The sequence below is a fragment of the Trichoderma aggressivum genome, assembly GCF_033847375.1.
Source record: "Trichoderma aggressivum f. europaeum strain CBS 100526 chromosome Unknown scaffold_016, whole genome shotgun sequence".
Taxonomy (NCBI): domain Eukaryota; kingdom Fungi; phylum Ascomycota; class Sordariomycetes; order Hypocreales; family Hypocreaceae; genus Trichoderma; species Trichoderma aggressivum.
In genome coordinates this window covers 504,787-522,830 of record NW_026946382.1, presented here as the reverse complement: position 1 = coordinate 522,830, position 18,044 = coordinate 504,787, and the positions used below count along the sequence as shown (strand labels likewise).

Below are 18,044 nucleotides of genomic sequence, written 5' to 3'. Positions count from 1 at the left end.
GATAAAATCAATGGCAGCCCGACATACATACACATGTTTACCTGCCTTCCATGGTAGACTTACATATTGACCCCTGTGACAGATCAAATGGTTACATTTGGCAGGGACCTCTCAAAGTTGAAGAACGAACAAAGCATACGATGAGGATATGAGTCTACAACAAGACTCGTCTTCTATTTCAGTGTCTAGGTTAGCAGTGTTTTATCATCTCCCTTACTCCCAGCTGTACTACTCGTATGCGTGTATAATAGAACTCATCAAGTGAAGGTTGGTGGTTTAGCGCTTCAACCCGCTCTAGAACTAGCGCTCTCTCTAGATAGCGTGCAGCAGCCGAAGCCGGGGCGCTGTAAAAGAGTCAATCGGCCACTGCAATGGAAGGTTAGATCCCTGGTGGGCCGCCGTTGGAGTCACACGCGGGCACACACGAAAATTGTCTACTCGTAGATGTTTCTCCCCCTCCATCGTCCAACCCCACCATTCCGTGCCAGAGGAAATCCAGTGCGGCCCGAGTTTTTGTGACTCGCGCCCTCTTTCCTCCATCGTCAAAAACTCTTGGTGGATGAAGCCAATTCGACATTTGCTCTCCTCTCCAGCAACAGCAACGCTCGTCCGCCTCAGATCCGGACTCGCCCCGCGCCAGACTCGGACTCGCACTCGGCCTGCCGCAGTGCCGTGCCGTCGCAACTTGTCAGCCTCTTCAAAGCTTTGCGCATTCCAGCCTCTCAAGCCGCAGAAACAGAACCCAAACCACAAACCCGGCGCCATGTCTTCGTCCGCCACGACTCTCAAGGGCCAGCCCCTGGACAAGGCCGTCCTCGACGCCATGCTGCGGCGACGCATGTTCTACACGCCCTCCTTCGAGATCTACGGCGGCGTAGGTGGTCTCTACGACTACGGCCCGCCAGGCTGTGCCCTGCAGGCCAACATCGTCGACCTGTGGCGGAAACACTTTGTCCTGGAGGAGGACATGCTCGAAGTCGACTGCACCGCCTTGACTCCCCACGATGTTCTCAAGACCAGCGGCCACGTCGACAAGTTTGCCGACTGGATGTGCAAGGACCCCAAGAACGGCGAGATCCTGCGAGCCGACCACTTCGTCGAGGCCATCCTCGAGGCTAGGCTCAAGGGCGACAAGGAGGCCCGTGGCCAAAAGGTGGAGGAGAAGGAGGTCGATCCCAAGAAGAAGAAGAAGGCCAAGTCCGCGGCCGCCGTTAAGCTTGACGATGCCGTTGTCCAGGAGTACGAGGAGGTGCTCGCCAAGATCGACAACTATGGCGGCCCTGAGCTCGGCGAGCTTATCAAGAAGTACGACCTCAAGAACCCCGAGACTGGCGTGCTTCCCTCAGAGCCCGTGGCCTTCAACCTCATGTTCCAGACGTCCATCGGACCGAGCAGCAACCTCCCGGGATACCTGCGTCCCGAGACTGCTCAGGGCCAGTTCCTCAACTTTGCCAAGCTTCTCGAATTCAACCAGTCCCAGATGCCCTTTGCCTCGGCCTCCATCGGCAAGTCATACCGAAACGAGATTTCTCCCCGTGCCGGTCTCTTGCGTGTGCGAGAGTTTTTGATGGCTGAGATTGAGCACTTTGTCGACCCTGAGGGTGGCAAGAAGCACAGCCGCTTCCATGAGGTTGAGGACGTCGAGCTGGTCCTGCTGGACCGCCACGTTCAGCTCTCTGGAAAGACTGAGACGAAGAAGATGACCATTGGTCAGGCCGTCAAGAACGGCGTCGTCGACAACGAGACTCTTGGATACTTCCTTGCCCGTATCCACCTCTTCATGAAGAGAATCGGCGTCGACCTGTCCAAGATGCGCTTCCGACAGCACATGGCCAACGAAATGGCCCACTACGCCACCGACTGCTGGGACGCCGAGCTGTTGACCTCGACTGGCTGGGTCGAGTGCGTTGGCTGTGCCGACCGCAGTGCCTATGACTTGACCGTCCATGCCAAGAAGACTGGCGCTCCCTTGGTCGTCCGTGAGCGACTCGACGAGCCCAAGGTCATTGAGGAGTGGCAAATCGATATTCAAAAGAAGAAGTTTGGCCCCCTATTCAAGAAGGATGCCAAGACGGTGGAGACTGCCTTGGAGGCTACCTCGCAAGAGCAGCGTGAGAAGCTGGCCAAGGAGCTGACCGAGACTGGAAAGATTGTCCTGGACGTGGAGGGCCTTGCCGATGGTAAGGCCGTCATCGACAAGGACTCTGTCGTTATTGAGTTCCGCAAGAGAGTGGAGAACACTCGCGAGTTCACGCCCAATGTCATTGAGCCGTCATTCGGTATTGGCCGTATTCTCTACTCGCTCATTGAGCACAACTTCTGGACCCGTGCCAGCGATGGTGGTGATGAGTCCCGTGGTGTATGTATCTCTCCCCCCTTGTTTTTTTTTTTTTTTTTTTCACATGAAGCGATTGTTGAACAATTTACTAACGATGAATTTCGTTTTGCAGGTCCTGTCTTTCCCGCCTACCGTGGCCCCGACCAAGGTCCTCCTGGTGCCCCTGTCATCCAACCCGCAATTCAAGCCCGCAGTCAAGGCTCTTTCTCAGAAGCTGCGAAGCCTCGGTGTCTCCAGCCGTGTAGATGACTCCTCTGCCAGTATCGGTAAGCGATACAGCCGTAACGACGAGCTTGGCACGCCGCTTGGCATCACCGTCGACTTCCAGACCCTTCAGGACGGCTCCATTACCCTGAGAGATCGTGACTCGACCACCCAGGTCCGAGCCGAGGAGAGTAAGATCCTGGATGCCATTAAATCACTTGTAGATGGCAGCAAGAACTGGGAGGCGGTTGCAAGCGAGCTCCCCAAGTTTGAGGGACAGGAGATTGAGGTCGCCGTTCGATAGATGGCTAGAGTTTAGATCTAGATGATGGAAAGAAGATGATTTGATGAAGAACAAATCAAAGAAAAGTTCAATCTCATATAGTTGAGAGTCGGTTATATGTCATGTTTGCTTTGTGCAGGAAGATTTGTCAGTGGCTTCAGACAGAAAAGGTCTATTAGAGAAGAATCTAACAGATGTACAAGCATTACCATGCTACGGTGTTACAAGGTATGAACTGTTTGTTACCCTGTAAGCCGAACGGTATTGGTGATGACTAGGTACGCAAACAGGCGGCGGAGACTAGGTTCTGTGGTAGATCGGCATATGTAGCTAACAACATGAGGAAACCTGCATACTCGTACATACCTATCGAAACGGTTGCCGAAGTATCCCTGTCGCTCCATCTTCATTGGGCGGAGGGGCTGCTCGCGCGCGCGTACTCGTACATACTTGGTACTACTACGATGTGTTGGTGATAGCTACACACGTTGGCTATTCTCTCCTCTAACATGACAGCCTCGTGAGCCTACAGTACGAGTATATGCTGTAAGCTCCGAGGTTTGTGTAATTCCACATCGTGTAAACTCGGGCTTAAGCATGGGAGGTGGGTGCCACGAACCAATGCGAAAAGGGCTGTCCCTAGCGGGCTAGTTTTGTGATTTATCGGCCGCATTGAATAGGGAAAAGGTTGGATATCAGAGCAGGCTGACTCGTTGGACTGCCTCCCCTCACCCCCTATCCCCCCCTTTGGTTAGTTGGTTAGGTAGCCTCCCCTGCCTGGTCTATTTTGACGTGATCGCCAGTTTGACTGTGAGAGGAAAAGCAGAAGTCAAACAAGGACGAGAAGGGAGAGAACGTGAAGCCTAGTTCACGTCACAGTGGGAAGCTCCCGCTGCCTCCCATGCTAGCCTTGCTCGCCTTGCTTGCCTATGACGATATATCAATTATGTATTTGTCAACCTTGAAACTTTATTCACCCAGCTTCAAGGAGGTTCTTGTTTGCGGGACGCATGAAACATTTTGATGAGAAGGATGAGCGTGCTCCGAACTGACAGGGCAGGGTTCAGGATTGGCACTTGTCCCCCAAGATAGTCTCATGCTGCTATATGGAGATAATTGCCTTCCCCCCCTCATTGACCCGGAAATGCGTGCACTGGTCCATCGGTAGAATGCAAGGCCCAGCTGACAATACAAACGAAGAAAAGAAAAAAGTCTCCGCGTTGATGATGGCGGATCCTTCCATCCTTTCGGGATGGAGACTGTGAAACACACAGGGTGACTTTGGAGATGCCACGAGGCACGCATCCGCGTTGGAGTGTTTGCTTGTGATGGCATCTGCGACGCTCCTGAAGCTTCAGACGAAAAGCGGAGAAGGGACTATCACTTTACGAGTACACTGAATGCTGGCACTCGATAGGACGGCATGTCTTGATCTGAAGCATCGAATGGGCGCGGATCAACGAATGGGTTGGCTACGGACCCCCGAAAGTTTCTGAGTGGCGAGACTTGCTGCTGGTGGGCGACGTGCCGAGGAAACAAACGCGGTGGCGTGCAAGTGCATGTCTGCAGTTGATGGATTATTCCCGTCGATGGGCTCCGAGCCGTCAATTGGATCGTCAAGTGCCCTTTGTTGGATTCAAATTCAAACCACGGACGATGCTGCAAATTGCTGGTCCTTGGTGTCCCGCTTCCGGCTGTCTGTCTGTAACAATGATTTCAGGTGAGCGGACAACAGTGCCGCGTTAGGGCCTAGTGCTTGCAGCCACCCACTAGCAATCCCCCCTGGAGGGACCCCAAGGAGTCCCCCCCCGACTCCCCTAACGGGCAGCGTCCAGCCATCCTCAGGGGTATCGCCTGGTGGCGGCAAATCCACCTGCAGCGCTGCTTGGCGACCCCACCTCCCACCTGCCCACCTCGACTTTCTGGCCAGTAACGGGTGTGGCCTTTCCGCGCTGGCCTTGTCGCGACCTTCCCCACACTGCTGTTTCTCCATTGCCCTCACCACGAAGGTACCGGCGCGAGAAGTCGAGGCGTCGAGGCAATACTTTGAGGGTCATAGTGTGTGTTATGGGGAGGCGTGTACCCGTCGCATCGCAAAGGATGCTGGGAGGTACCGCGCAAGAAGAGCCTTGACCCCTATGCATAATGCAATCAATGGACCCAATGGTTCAACCTTGGTCCTGTGCTCAAGCTACCTATGGATGGACTAGCAGAGAGTAGCAACAGCCGCAGCCGCCGCCGCGGCACTGCCTGTGCAGCCCGTTTACGACGGTTGGGGTCGCAGCCACAGGCACCTTCAGCGCGCTGTAGCGGCCAGGCTGTAGCGCATCAGGTACACATCGACCTTAGTACTACTGGATGCTACTAGTGGTGGCACTCGTTCCTGAGTGGCCCAGCTGGCTGCTGAGCACGGCCAAAGGTACCCCCAGCTGTTCGTGTCGCCTCAAATCTCCTTCTTCCCACCCCATCCTCGCTTCTCTCGCCGTGCGGCCTCGCTTCTCTTCTCCCCTTCTTTTTTTGACGCCTCAGATACTGTCGTCTGCGTTAGCTGGGCTATTCGCGCAGCTCCTCGTAGAATCAGACAGACTGCCAGTCGAACCGTCTCGTTTGCACCAGACCAGAACCTCAAATCGGTCCGCCTGCGCCCTGAGCTGGTCCCTGAACGACAAGCCTTCAGCTGCGTCTGCACGCGCGCGAGAATCCCCACCCGTCCAACCGAACCGTCGTCGTGCGACTCTTGCGCGCATTCGATCGACTGCCGGCCCTCTCTTTAATTCTGCTTCTTCTTCAGTCTCACATTCTCTCTCTTCGGTTGGCCCGCCATCGTCGTCTCAAGGGGCGGCCAATTCCTCGCGCATCGTCGATACCACTCTCGCTGTTCCGCCGACGGGGTCGACGCTTTGTTTCCTTTCTTCATAGTTTCCGTACTTCTTTGTCTTGAAGCGCACAAGAGATTAGAGAAGGCACATTAAAAACAGGATACCCAAGCTTTCCCCGCTGCTTTTTATTATTATTCAGGTTTTTATATAATCAACATGGCTCAGCACAGGTACGTTTGTCAGTTTAGCACATCCATGATCACTTTCGCGGCGTCTCAGGCACGACGTCTCCATAAGCGCGCCGGGACAGTCCAGGGCTGGCCGGGCGAGATGCGAGTCGGCAAATGCTATGGATGCTATCCACCCCTCACGACGACCCAATTACTGGGATTGGGCGGCAGTTTTCCCATACCGCCAAGTGCTTATGTATGGGTGTGCTTTCTTGAGTGGCGGTCTCTCCTAGGAGGGCCCTGTCACTCAAGTTCAAACAGCCCCTTCACAAGTATAATATACAATTTGACCCTTTTCGATTGACCCCATCCCGCTCTCCTCGCCAGCTCTCAGCTGTACTACTATGAGTGCAGCGCTCAATGTCAACACATCTTTGTCGACGACGGACTTTATGCTGATAGATACATGCCATTAGTGTTTACTCGGCCAACCAGTTTATGAATCCCGGCCCTGCACCCCAGCCTCCCGACAGACCGCGTCTTGCCTTGACTCCTAACCCCAATCTTCCGGGCAGCATGGCCAACATGGCAATCTCCCCAATTCGCAGCACCGCGACGTCTACATACACTGGCTCTACCATCTCTCTCCCCATCGCTCGCCAGCAGACTAACAACACAGACGGAATGGGCGGCGTCGCTGTGAGAAAGGAGGGATGGGCCTCGATCAAGGAAAACAAGAACCTTTTCCAACCTTGGAAGAACAAGTACTTGATCCTCCGTAAGGAGGCCATAGACTTTCACAAGACTGAAGGTGGCAAGGTCGCATACTCCCTCCTTCTCAAGGACGTGACCAACGTCGGCAGAGTCGAGGCCGCAGGCAATATCTTCGAGATCAAGCGGAGAGCAGACGGATCGTCCTCTAGCCCCGGTGACGACGACGGGGAGAGCAACAAGGCGCTTCATATCAAGGTCAAGACCGAAGATGACCTGTACGAATGGATCGACTTTATTTACGGTGCCTGCCCTGGCATGGGCGGCGTGAGCAATCCGACCAACTTCTCGCACGCCGTCCACGTCGGCTTCGACCCTCAGACCGGAGAGTTTGTTGGCTTGCCGCCGGAATGGTCCAAGCTGCTCAACTCTTCGGCCATCACAAAGGAAGATTATGAACGCAATCCCCAGGCTGTTTTCGAAGTCTTGGACTTTTATACCACAGACCTTGCCAAGAAGGCCGATGACCAGTTCGGCGGCATGCCCCAAGGGGCAATGCAGAACAAGCCGATGGGTATGGGCGGTGGCACCTCAGTTGCACCTCCTCGCCCTCCCCCTCCTGGCAGCAGCAGCTCTCAGTACAGCCCCGGTGGCCAGAGGCGTCCTGAGCAGCCACGCCAGCAGATGCAAACCTCGTCACCGACCTACACCTCGGCAAGCGATGCTGCCAGGGACGAGCAAAGAAGACGACAGCGCGAGGCAGAAGACCGAGAGCGTCGCGAGATGGAAGAGTACAACGCGTCTCTCCCCAAGAACAAGGTTCCAATGTCCCAACAAGAGATTGGTGGTGGCTATGGAGGCTCAGCCGTATCCGCTGCCGACCGATTCAACCCATCCAGGGCGGCTCCCCCTGCACCCAAGGCCGCTCAGCCGATTAATGGTCTGAAAGCTCAGCGACCGGCACCTGCACCACCGACTGCTGCCGCCGGACGACCTCCCGTCGTCCCTCAGTCTAGCTCAAGCTCTGTGCCCAGAGCCCCAGCAGCTCAACGCAACGAGAGCCCCAGCTCGCGAGCTCCCAACGGTGCTGCCCAGGCACCCCAGCAAAGACAGCCTCCTTCTCAGCCTCAGGCTGCTCGTCTGCCCGCCCCTGTCAAGCCTCTCAACGTCTCCAAGGTCAACCAGAGCCAGCCGCAGAGCGAGCCCAAGCCAGCTGAGCCAGCGCCCAAGCAGACTCCCGCTGAACGCAAGCAGGATGTACGCATGTCAACTATGTCAGAGAATGAGGTCATGGCCAAGCTGAAGGAGGCTGTCTCCAAAGAAGACCCCAACCTCTCCTACTCTAAGCAGAAGAAGATCGGTCAGGGTGCCTCTGGCTCGGTATATGTTGCCAAGATCAAAGACACCGCCGTGGGTGTGGCTCGCGAGTTCCTCCGCCAGCAAGGACCCAGAGCGCAGGTGGCCATTAAGCAGATGGACCTCGCCCATCAGCCCCGAAAAGAGCTGATTGTGAACGAGATCATGGTCATGAAGGACAACCGCCACAAGAACATTGTCAACTTCCTTGATGCTTTCCTCCGAAACAACAACGCGGAACTTTGGGTTGTCATGGAGTTCATGGAGGGAGGTGCCTTGACTGATGTCATTGACAACAACCCCTCAATCTCAGAGGAGCAGATTTCTACCATTTGCCACGAGGTATGGCCCCCTGTCAGTAGATTGTGTGAGACGACGACGCTAACAGTGACTAGACTTGCCGAGGCCTGCAGCACCTGCACGCTCAGAGCATTATCCATCGTGATATCAAGAGTGACAATGTCTTGTTGGATGCCCGAGGAAACGTCAAGATTAGTAAGTTTTTCAAACACCACACCCTACTTGAGAAGACGAGGCCGGATATGGATGCTAACAACTACACAGCTGATTTCGGATTCTGTGCCAAGTTGACAGAAGCCAAGTCCAAGAGAGCCACCATGGTCGGAACACCCTACTGGATGGCACCAGAGGTTGTCAAGCAGAAGGAATACGGGCCCAAGGTTGATATCTGGTCTCTGGGTATCATGGCAATTGAGATGATCGAGTCCGAGCCGCCTTACTTGAACGAAGAGCCCCTGAAGGCTCTTTACCTCATCGCCACCAACGGAACGCCCCGCCTCAAGAAGCCCGAGAAGCTGAGCAAGGAGCTCAAGGCCTTCCTTTCCGTCTGCCTGTGCGTCGACGTCAAGAGCAGAGCCTCTGCGGACGAGCTGTTGGCTCACGATTTCCTGCAGCATGGCAGCGGTCTCGCCAGCCTGGCAGAGCTTCTTGCCTTCAAGCGCAATGCAAAATAAAGGAGGAGGATGTCGAATTTGCGAGTGTTTGAAAACGAAAAGAGAAATGAGTACTGTCAAGTCCAGATGTTGGTGGCCCCTTTTGTCCGTTGCTTTGCTATCTTGGCAAGGCAATGGTTGGCCCTCATGACCCTTGAATCATTTTCTTTGGTGCATTGGCGTTTTTTGGTTGAGATTCACTCTACTACACATTTCTTGCTCTGTGCCTGCCTGCGAGTTTGCACGATCCTTTTTTTACTTCTTCGCTTCTTCCTTTTTTTTATTTAAAAGATATCTGCATGATTTAATCAAGAGACGAGGCCTACGGGAATCCCTGGGACTTGGATAGAAAGACGAGTCTTGAGGAATAGTTACTTCCTGAACGAGTTTACATGACGGGGGTGGCTACCACGGCTCCACGCTTTGTAGATGTACATTTATACGATATAGAATGAATAAACGGGTGTTGTAATGAGTGTCACTTGTGGTTGTGCCCTATCGCATCAATCGTCCCCTGATCCGATCAAATCATGACGGGAACTAATACGGTCTCTAAAGCGCGTATCAGGGATGTTCATTAGCTACCTGAGGAAGATGGTTCAATCTGGGCGTGTTTCAGAGATTGATGTTGTGTGAAGTAGATCCCCCTAACAACCACGTAAGCCGATGTAATTGGCGGGGATCGGCGGCAATGTTTGTAGATGATGTGAGGGATGGCCAATGGCAATATAAAAGTCGGATACGGAGTACTGGGGAGATAAGGGGGGGCTTTGGGGACTATTTTAGCTGGGCAAAGAGCGGGTTTAGAGAGCATTTGGTATCAATCGAAAATAAGGTACGTGGCTCTCCTGCCTGTAATATAATGGCGATTTGGGCGATTGTTTCAAACGAAGTGATTTCCAGATGACGAGGCAAATAGTGGGGGTTTGGCATGGATTAGTATGTTGCTCCAGGTATTATAATTCTTACTCTGAAGATGACTTGGACATGAATATGGAAATGGCTAGATATTGGAGGCCCATTGCATACGTCAGGCGGTTGCGTTGACTGAATGAGAAGGACAAGAACTTGAGACACCAGTACGGCTCGATCGGCGCGCCAGATATACATAGATTTGGGTTGGATGACCGAAAATCGACTCGCGGGGTTCCCGATTTTTCCGGTTTCTTCTTCTTTCCGATTCTTTGCTCTGGAATACTACAAAGTCTAGGAGTGGAGAGACGAAAAAGAAAAGGGTGATGGTAACGACTCAGTTTTGCCGTGGGCACTTTAGGAACTGGGCTGGGTTTACGCCTCGTAATAGCATGTCTGTTACTTGTCAAGTATTGACCCACGAGTATGAGGCACGGATACTAGAAGAATTATATATCATGTGCGTATACGTTAATTGACATGTAAGGGGGCATGCAGCAGTTATAGTTGTAGTCTGTGCTTTCATGTGGCATGTCCCTTGCAGGTGTCACTGCAGCATGAAGATGATGCACGACTGGCCCCATGTTTTGGTGAGTTGCGGGTTTCGTTCCGGGTGGCATGTGCTGCTACAGCGGCAGCGGGTACCTAGAATTACAATGGTGGCTCTATTACTTAGTACTAACTTACCTGTACTAAGGCACTAATCAAGCCAGGTTTTTGAGGTATTATCAACCACGGGACATCCCATTGCACGATGTGTGGTCCCCGGCGGGACGGAAAACGTTCTCGTACATGGATATGGAGTTCATGGAGTCGATGACAGAGATGCCCTAAAGCTCGTGGCGGGATGGGCGGATCGCATGTACGGGACTGGAGGCGATGTTCATTACTCGCAGTCGGCAGTGATACCGATATTGTTGCTGTTGCTGTTATTGTTGCTGCCAGGTGAGAATAAAAGACAGGCATCACTTATTTCTTGACATATTTTAGTAATAGTAGGATAATTAAAGGTGATTTACGACGGCGAAACGCGGCAAAATCGAGGCCGGGGAAGGCCCTGTCAATGCTAATCGGTGCGGAGAGAAGCGAGGCCGTGTCTCTCCCCTCATCCTCACCGTGTGGTGCTCTGCTAAGGGCCGACCTAGTGTGTGTCGGGACAATGGAGACGGAGGGGGAGAGAAAAAAAGAAGGAAAAAGAAAGACGAGAGGGAAAGAAAAAGGGGACAAGAGAAAGCCATTGGCCTGCTGCAAATCTCACCACCTGCTCCCTACATGCATAGTGCATATGACAGCTATTACTAGTAGTAGTAACAGCAGCATCCATCCTATGGCGAGTAAGAGCTCAGTTAATAAGGGACCTGGCCTGGCCTATTAATACCAATGGAAGCCAAAGCTGTTGGCTCCCGCGTTTCAAGAACACTTGGAGGGCTGATGTCGTCTGTCACAAAACAAGCAGCCTTTCCCTTCGCAGCGCTTCCGCTGGTCGCTAGACTTGAAGGGGTAACATCTCAGGGGCACGGCACGCACACACGAGATGGTGCAGTATTTTGCCTCTACGGAGTACTGGGTGGTCGGGAGGCTCCAATGATGCTGGCCTCGTACTATTCTATTGTAAGCAACTCCATACAATTGCAGAGCAAAATAACAGCTGACACGCTGCGAGCCCCCCCCGTCAGTCACCTCTCACCTCAGTTACCGCTCAACTGTGTTTTTGTCTCTTCTCAGATGGTGCAATTCGTTGCAATCACGGGTGCCAATTGCCGTCCGCAAGATTAGTAGCTGGAGTACCATGAAAACATCCATCTTCATTTCGTAGTAGAATTGAAGTATATCGTAGCAGGATACCAAGGTAGATACCTGGCAGCACCGTGTCACGCACCAATATTCGCACGCAGCGGGATGGTGCAAGGTACAACGCCGCAGGTATCTGCTCCGCCCCAACGCAGCAGCCCAATACCTGCATCCCTCCGGGGCTCCAAGTACATGTACCGCCATCCCACACCCAACACAGCGCAACCACCAATGGTCCCCCAAGGAGCATCGACGTCGACTTTTTTTTCGCAACTTCTCCCTCTTGCAGGCTCCAAACCTCTCCCTCCTCCACCCTCAATGAGGCCTGTATATTGATCACGACTTTGTTTCTGCCTCGTCTTCCCTTTTCCCTCCTCCGCGCCCGCGACTCTGCTCTGCCTGCACCGGCCCTGGGCGGCAATTCTTCGCTAAAAGCTCCATCCCCATCCCCATCCCCATCCTGGGTCGCCGACTTTCCGCACACGAGCCAGCGGAGCAAATCCTCGCAACTCTCTTGTGCCTCCACCCCGTTTCTCGACGCTGAGGAGGTGTTAGTCCAGTTTTTCTCGCAGCATCATATTGTAATACAGGCTACTGGATCTTTTCTTCTTCTTTTGCCGTTTCCTGGCTGCACTCACTTTTTTTTTTCTCACTCCCCTCTCACATCTGCATCGTTGCCTCCCCCCGGCACCGCTCAAAAGAAGCCACCACGTCACCTTGGCCTTTTTTTTTCCCTTGACCGATTGACTTTCAAGACCAGCTTCGACGAGCATCGACTCTTCATTCATCGCATTTCCACCTGACGAGCGGCGTTTCCCACTCGACAAGTAATATTCATAGTGCATTCTGCAAAGAAAGAAAACAAAATACATAATTTTACGGCGCCGTATTTCCATGCGGCCACCTGGATAATCGATAATGTCAGCTTCCAGATCCGACCATTTGGCACTCGGCTATTCCTCGCACTCTGCCAGCCAAGGCCGTTCCAACTCTCCCTCCACCACAAACTCGCCAATCGATCCCTTGTCGACGAGATCAGTCTTTGGCCTTGCTGGCGGCTTGAACTCAAGTAGCATTATAGCTAGCAACACGCGATCCGGGGCTGGTTCTCCGTCGCACGAGATGGCGGCTTCCAGCCGGCTCTATTCCAAAAGGTTCGTGGCACTCCAAGAGCTCCGCCTCCTTCCAATCCGATGAGCATCAAGAAGACCCTATGTGGTTGAAGCGTGTGGCGTTTGAATTGCAATAAGAAGCTAATTCATATTCTTTTTTTTTTTTCTCCAGGGCCCGCGAGATTCAAGCTCAAGAAGGTGTTCCTGGCCTCCCTCTCAACCCTTGGGGCGGGCCACCGACAAGTGGGAACTCGACTCCTCTCCGAGAAAACATCCCCGAGTCTCCCACCGACGGCTTTCCAGACTTCGTCCAGCTACCTACGCCCGAGACCTTGCCTCCCACCAGACGGGCTCGGGCTGGTACCGTCCCCTCGCGATTCCCCGGTGGCATTGGCAACAATCTGCTAGCCGTACCTGGGCTGCCAGCCAAGTCTGCTCGCGTTACGCCTTCTCAGAGCCCGTTCAACAAGTCGCCATCCCCCAGCATTGAGCCACCTGAGAAGAACAACGCCGGCACCTCGACTCTTCTCTCCAGGCTTCGTGCTGGGTCTATGCCACAGCGTAGCCCATTTGCCAACCTGCCTACTTCGGCTTCACCTTTCGGCCCCTCAATCTTCAGCAGCTGGAACCCCTCCGGTCTTGGCCGCGAACGAGGTTCTACTCTAGCCAGCATCGCCAGTGTTGGCTCCAACGGCCCTAGCTCGCCAGCCCAGTCTCAATTCTCCAGAGAGGGTGGCGGAGAGTCCGACGTGCACATGCGGACTTTGGATTACCTTGGTCTTGCTGAAACCCCACAGCCTGCGAGAGCTCAGCTTGCCACGCCATCTTACATTTCCAACTTTGACATGACCCGGCACGCCAGTCGCTTCCGTTCCTACTCTGTCAACAACAAGGACAAGTATGCTGACGAGGACGAGGATGACTATGACGCCGACATGCCAATGGACAGCCATTATGCCGCGCTGCAGGATCAACTCGCGGCCACTCAAGCGGCCATCCACAACCACAACATGGCTGTCCGGGCCTTTGCGACTCAGGCCACACGGCCGCGTGCCCGCACCGCTGGTGTCTTGGACACACCTGGAAGCCGCTTGGTGGGATCTTACGGCAACAGCAACGCTGGCGCAGGCAACAACTCTATCCCCCAAGCGGAGATACGCTTGCAGGATGAGGACGAGTACGACGACATCTCACAGGCGGTCGCTGGCATGAACCTGGGACGATCCAACAGCCGCAACGCCGGCAGCCATCTGAATCCTGAGGAGCAGGGTCTCGATGGACCCACCAGCGCTCTTTGGCTTGGTGGCATTCCCACATCCACCACCACCTCTACTCTTGTCGAAATGTTCAAGTCTCACGGGCCGATTCTCTCTGCTCGTGTCCTCACACATAAGAACTGTGGATTTGTCAACTTTGAGAGAGTGGAGAGCGCAGTCTCCGCCAAGGCCAGCATGAATGGCAAGGAGATCTTCCCTGGCGCTGGTCCCATCCGAATCAACTTTGCAAAGCCTCCTTCTGCTTCCAACACTCCGGGACACGACGGAGCCTTTCCTTCGCCTAGCCCTGACCCCTTTGGAAAGACTCAAGACATTGGCAAGGGAGCCTTGGCCGCCGGGCCTGGAGAGAGCGCATCGGCTGCTGCTGGAGCGCTTACTAGCGCCACGCCCACCTTGCCTCCTTTGCGTGATATGGTGACGGATATCCTCGATATCGTCGGAGAATTCGGCGCCACTGATGAAGACAAGGCTCGAATCTCCAAGACTCTGCAATCTGCGGTTCAGTACGACTCCTATGTAGAAGAGATTCCTCCCGTTCGGGAGCCAACCCATACAAGAGTCCACGATGCCCCCAAGCTGAGAGACATTCGCAAGCGAATTGATAATCAAATGCTTTCGCAGGCAGAGATTGAAAGCATCGCCGTTGACATGCTCCCCGAGATTGCCGAACTCTCGTCCGATTACCTCGGCAACACCGTTGTTCAGAAGCTGTTTGACCATTGTTCCGACCAGTTGAGGGATGCAATGCTCGCCGAGATTGCACCTCATCTGGCCGAGATTGGCATTCACAAGAACGGCACGTGGGCGGCCCAGAAGATCATTGACGTATGCAAGACCCCTAGCCAGCTCTCCATCATTGTTGAAAACCTTCGGCCCTACGCTGTCCCCCTCTTCCTGGACCAATATGGCAACTATGTCCTGCAGGGATGCCTCAAGTTCGGTGCCCCTTACACCGATTTCATCTTCGAAGCCATGCTCAGCCGAATGTGGGAGGTCTCCCAAGGCCGCTATGGCGCTCGAGCCATGAGGGCCTGCCTGGAGAGCCATCATGCAACAAAGGATCAGCAGAGAATGTTGGCCGCGGCCATTGCGCTGCACAGTGTCCAGCTTGCAACCAATGCAAACGGCGCACTGCTGCTGACCTGGTTCCTGGATACTTGCACCTTCGCCAACCGTCGTCACGTTCTCTCCCCTCGGTTGATCCCGTACCTGGTACCCTTGTGCACCCACAAGGTCGCTTATCTCACAGTCCTCAAGGTTATTAACCAGAAGAATGAGACTGAGGCCCGGGACAATATCCTAAAGCGCCTCTTCATATCCCCTAATGATCAGGTGCTCGAGGCTATCCTGAGCGACCAGGCTTGTGGCGCCACGTTCATATTCAAGGTCCTCACGACGCCCTTCTTCGAGGAGACTATGCGCCTTGAGGTTACAGAAAATGTCAAGAATGTTTTGGTTAGAATCAAGGCACAGGCAAACCAGGGGTACAAACGTCTCATGGACGAGGTCGGCCTCTCGACTCGAACGGCTGGGCCAAATCGAGATGCCAGCACCCATGCGGAGCAGCGCCAGAGACCTACCTCCTCAAGGCAAACCAATGGGCAGCAGCACGGCCAGCAAGGTGGCCAGCCTAACAAGGCATTCTACAACGGCACCTCGGGTGGTTCTTCAAACTATGAGGCCGGCCACACCCAACAAAGAGGCGATAATGCCGATTCCGGAGCTCCCCCTTATCCGGCCTTCAACCAGGGTATGATGTACAATGGGCCCAACGGACCGATGCCTCCTGCTATGGGTGTCTCACAGCTACAATATCAGCAGGGCATGATGAATCGAGGCAACCCGCAGATGAACTATCCATTCCCTCCAATGCAGCCTGGATTTGGTGGCTACGGCAACCCTGGTCAACCGGTCGATCAATATCGTCAGCAGAATATGCCCAACGGAAGCCCAATGCAACCTCCTGCTGGTGGTCAGCCACCCTATGGCCCGCCTCCTGGCTTTGGTATGGTCGGCGGATACGGCTATGGTGGGAACATGGGAGGCATGCCCAACATGGGATATATGCAGCAACAAGAGCAGGTCAATGGTAGACGCGGTCGCGTACGTCCCTCATCTTCGAACCGGCAGGGCCGCAACAATTACTAACATGTGGATTTTCCAGAGAAAGTAATGTTTCTTTGGATTGATAATACATGGCGGCGGTGTACGGCCAACGAAAAAAGAACAAGCCTACAGTCTTATATGCCTTTGTTTTGCAGCCAGCCGGTCAGTTTAGGCAAGAATTCTCTTTTCCTTTCTTGCGCCGCGCGGAGTTTGGTGAAGATTGAAATTTGATAGAAGGACCCCACGCGACAGCGTTCGCCTCCAGCGGGCTGGTCTAGACAAATACTGGCTAAAAAGATATTTGCCTTCCGAGACACAAAGAGACCTTACATTTGGTTCTGTGCGTCGAGGATTTTTCTCATTTACACCATTCACGAAACAACTTCCTCTGTTTAGACCTAATTAGCAGCATGTATTACCGGGGCTGGTTCTCCCACATTCAAGCCGCGAACTCAAAAAAGAGACAGACAGAGGGACATTCCCTTGTTCATTTTGCTCTTTCTTATACAAAAATCATGTATGGACGGACGACGGTCACGGATATGAATCGATTGTTTATGCTGGAAAAGAAAAGATATTCGGATGCAAAGAATTTTGCGGGGAGCGCTGTCAGATCAATCGAATTCTGCTCATGTCTAATGTGACCCATAGCCTCTTCTTTTTTCTTCTCTTGTTTTCTTTTTTTCCTTTGCTTTTTTTCTTAACTCCTCTTCTTTTGTCTTTTTCTTTATTTCTTTCAGTGTAGCAAATCGGACGACTTATGCCTTTTTAGCTCTTGACGAGGTTTCACGGACGACTTCTTCCCCTTCCATCATCCACGAAAGAAAGAAAAAGGTCGAAAAGGGCTGTTCATATGTTCATACTTTTGTGCTCTATGACTTTTCACGCTTGGAATGGATCTTTTTTTTTTTTCACAATTTAGTTTCAATGAAGTTTGGGGGGCGGGTGAGAGCAGAAAGCAAGCGATAGATGTGTGTATGTGTGGAGGAAAATCAATCTGTTGCTCATTTTTTTTGCGTGAAATGGCTTGAATAGATAGGACTGAATGGGGCAGATGAGACGAGTACCCTTTTTTCGTTCCATTTTCTTTCTTTCTTTTACGTTGGCTTGCTTTTCAAGCTGGTATGTGGGAGGGGGGAGGGGATGACGAGGTTCGGCGGTTGAAACGAAAGAGGTTGTATATTATGATCAATAAAAAAAAGTTTTACATGATGAAAGTTCCAAAGCAAAATACCATTCAACCGAACTTTCCCATACTGGAGATGTCCTTGACTACCTAGTTGTACAAGAACGCTCGTATAAAAGTTGATTTATATAAGCCTTCACGAGACGCAAGCGGGCGGCGAACCTTTGCATATCATGGTATCGTTTTTTTTTTTCATCAGTCAGACTATCCTTATCCCTATTCCTTGCCATCGCAACATGGCACGCGGCACCTTAGGCTATGATACAGCTGCATCAGCATTATTACTTAAAAGTCTGCACTTCTCTCTCTCCCTCTTCATCTCCTCCAGCAAAATCGCCCATACTTTTCTCTTCTCCCATCAATCTCCTCCATCTCAACTAATCTCTTCCTCAGGGCACAACACAACATGCCCATTATGTGTTCACAGCAGTGAAAACTAGCAGACTCAGTGAAAAGAGTGTAAAAACCACTCTCCCCCTTTTTGAGTCTGGCCATAGGTAAAATAAATTGCAGTCTTTCGTTCCGTTTCTCCTCCCATCTTCTTCTTCCAACTCGCGCGTAAGATGCCAAAAATCCCGCGTATAGAAAAAGAAAATAAAAGCACAAGAAAAAGGCAAAGGAAAACTAAATATCAAATCGAGCCGGAAAAAAAATCAAGCCACAGACTGCTGTAGGCGGAAAGGACGAGTCGTGATGTTTTGCAAGCAATCAATTATGCCTCCCCAACTCCTGATTTCATGTTTTTTCTTCGCAGAAAGGGAGATGGAAACCCCAAATGTGATAGAGCAACGCAAAACAGTGCAAAAATCAGTAAAAATAGAGACCA

General features: G+C 52.7%; 3 protein-coding genes across 3 annotated transcripts; all 3 read left to right on the top strand.

Annotated features, from left to right (window-relative positions):
- Nucleotides 1–763: 763 nt before the first annotated feature.
- Nucleotides 764–2,846, top strand: Triagg1_4982 (uncharacterized protein; the record flags this gene model as incomplete). Its single annotated transcript, XM_062899445.1, has 2 exons — nucleotides 764–2,359; nucleotides 2,451–2,846. 2 exons carry the CDS (start codon nucleotides 764–766, stop codon nucleotides 2,844–2,846), a joined length of 1,992 nt encoding a protein of 663 aa, XP_062756163.1.
- Nucleotides 2,847–6,312: 3,466 nt separating this feature from the next.
- Nucleotides 6,313–8,855, top strand: Triagg1_4981 (uncharacterized protein; the record flags this gene model as incomplete). The annotated part of the gene is made up of 3 exons (XM_062899444.1): nucleotides 6,313–8,223; nucleotides 8,277–8,376; nucleotides 8,446–8,855. The coding sequence occupies 3 exons, from the start codon at nucleotides 6,313–6,315 to the stop codon at nucleotides 8,853–8,855; spliced, it is 2,421 nt and encodes an 806-aa protein (XP_062756162.1).
- A 2,271-nt stretch (nucleotides 8,856–11,126) lies between these two features.
- On the top strand, nucleotides 11,127–16,074 carry Triagg1_4980 (uncharacterized protein; the record flags this gene model as incomplete). The annotated part of the gene is made up of 4 exons (XM_062899443.1): nucleotides 11,127–11,357; nucleotides 11,642–12,087; nucleotides 12,470–12,691; nucleotides 12,822–16,074. 4 exons carry the CDS (start codon nucleotides 11,127–11,129, stop codon nucleotides 16,072–16,074), a joined length of 4,152 nt encoding a protein of 1,383 aa, XP_062756161.1.
- Nucleotides 16,075–18,044: the final 1,970 nt, after the last annotated feature.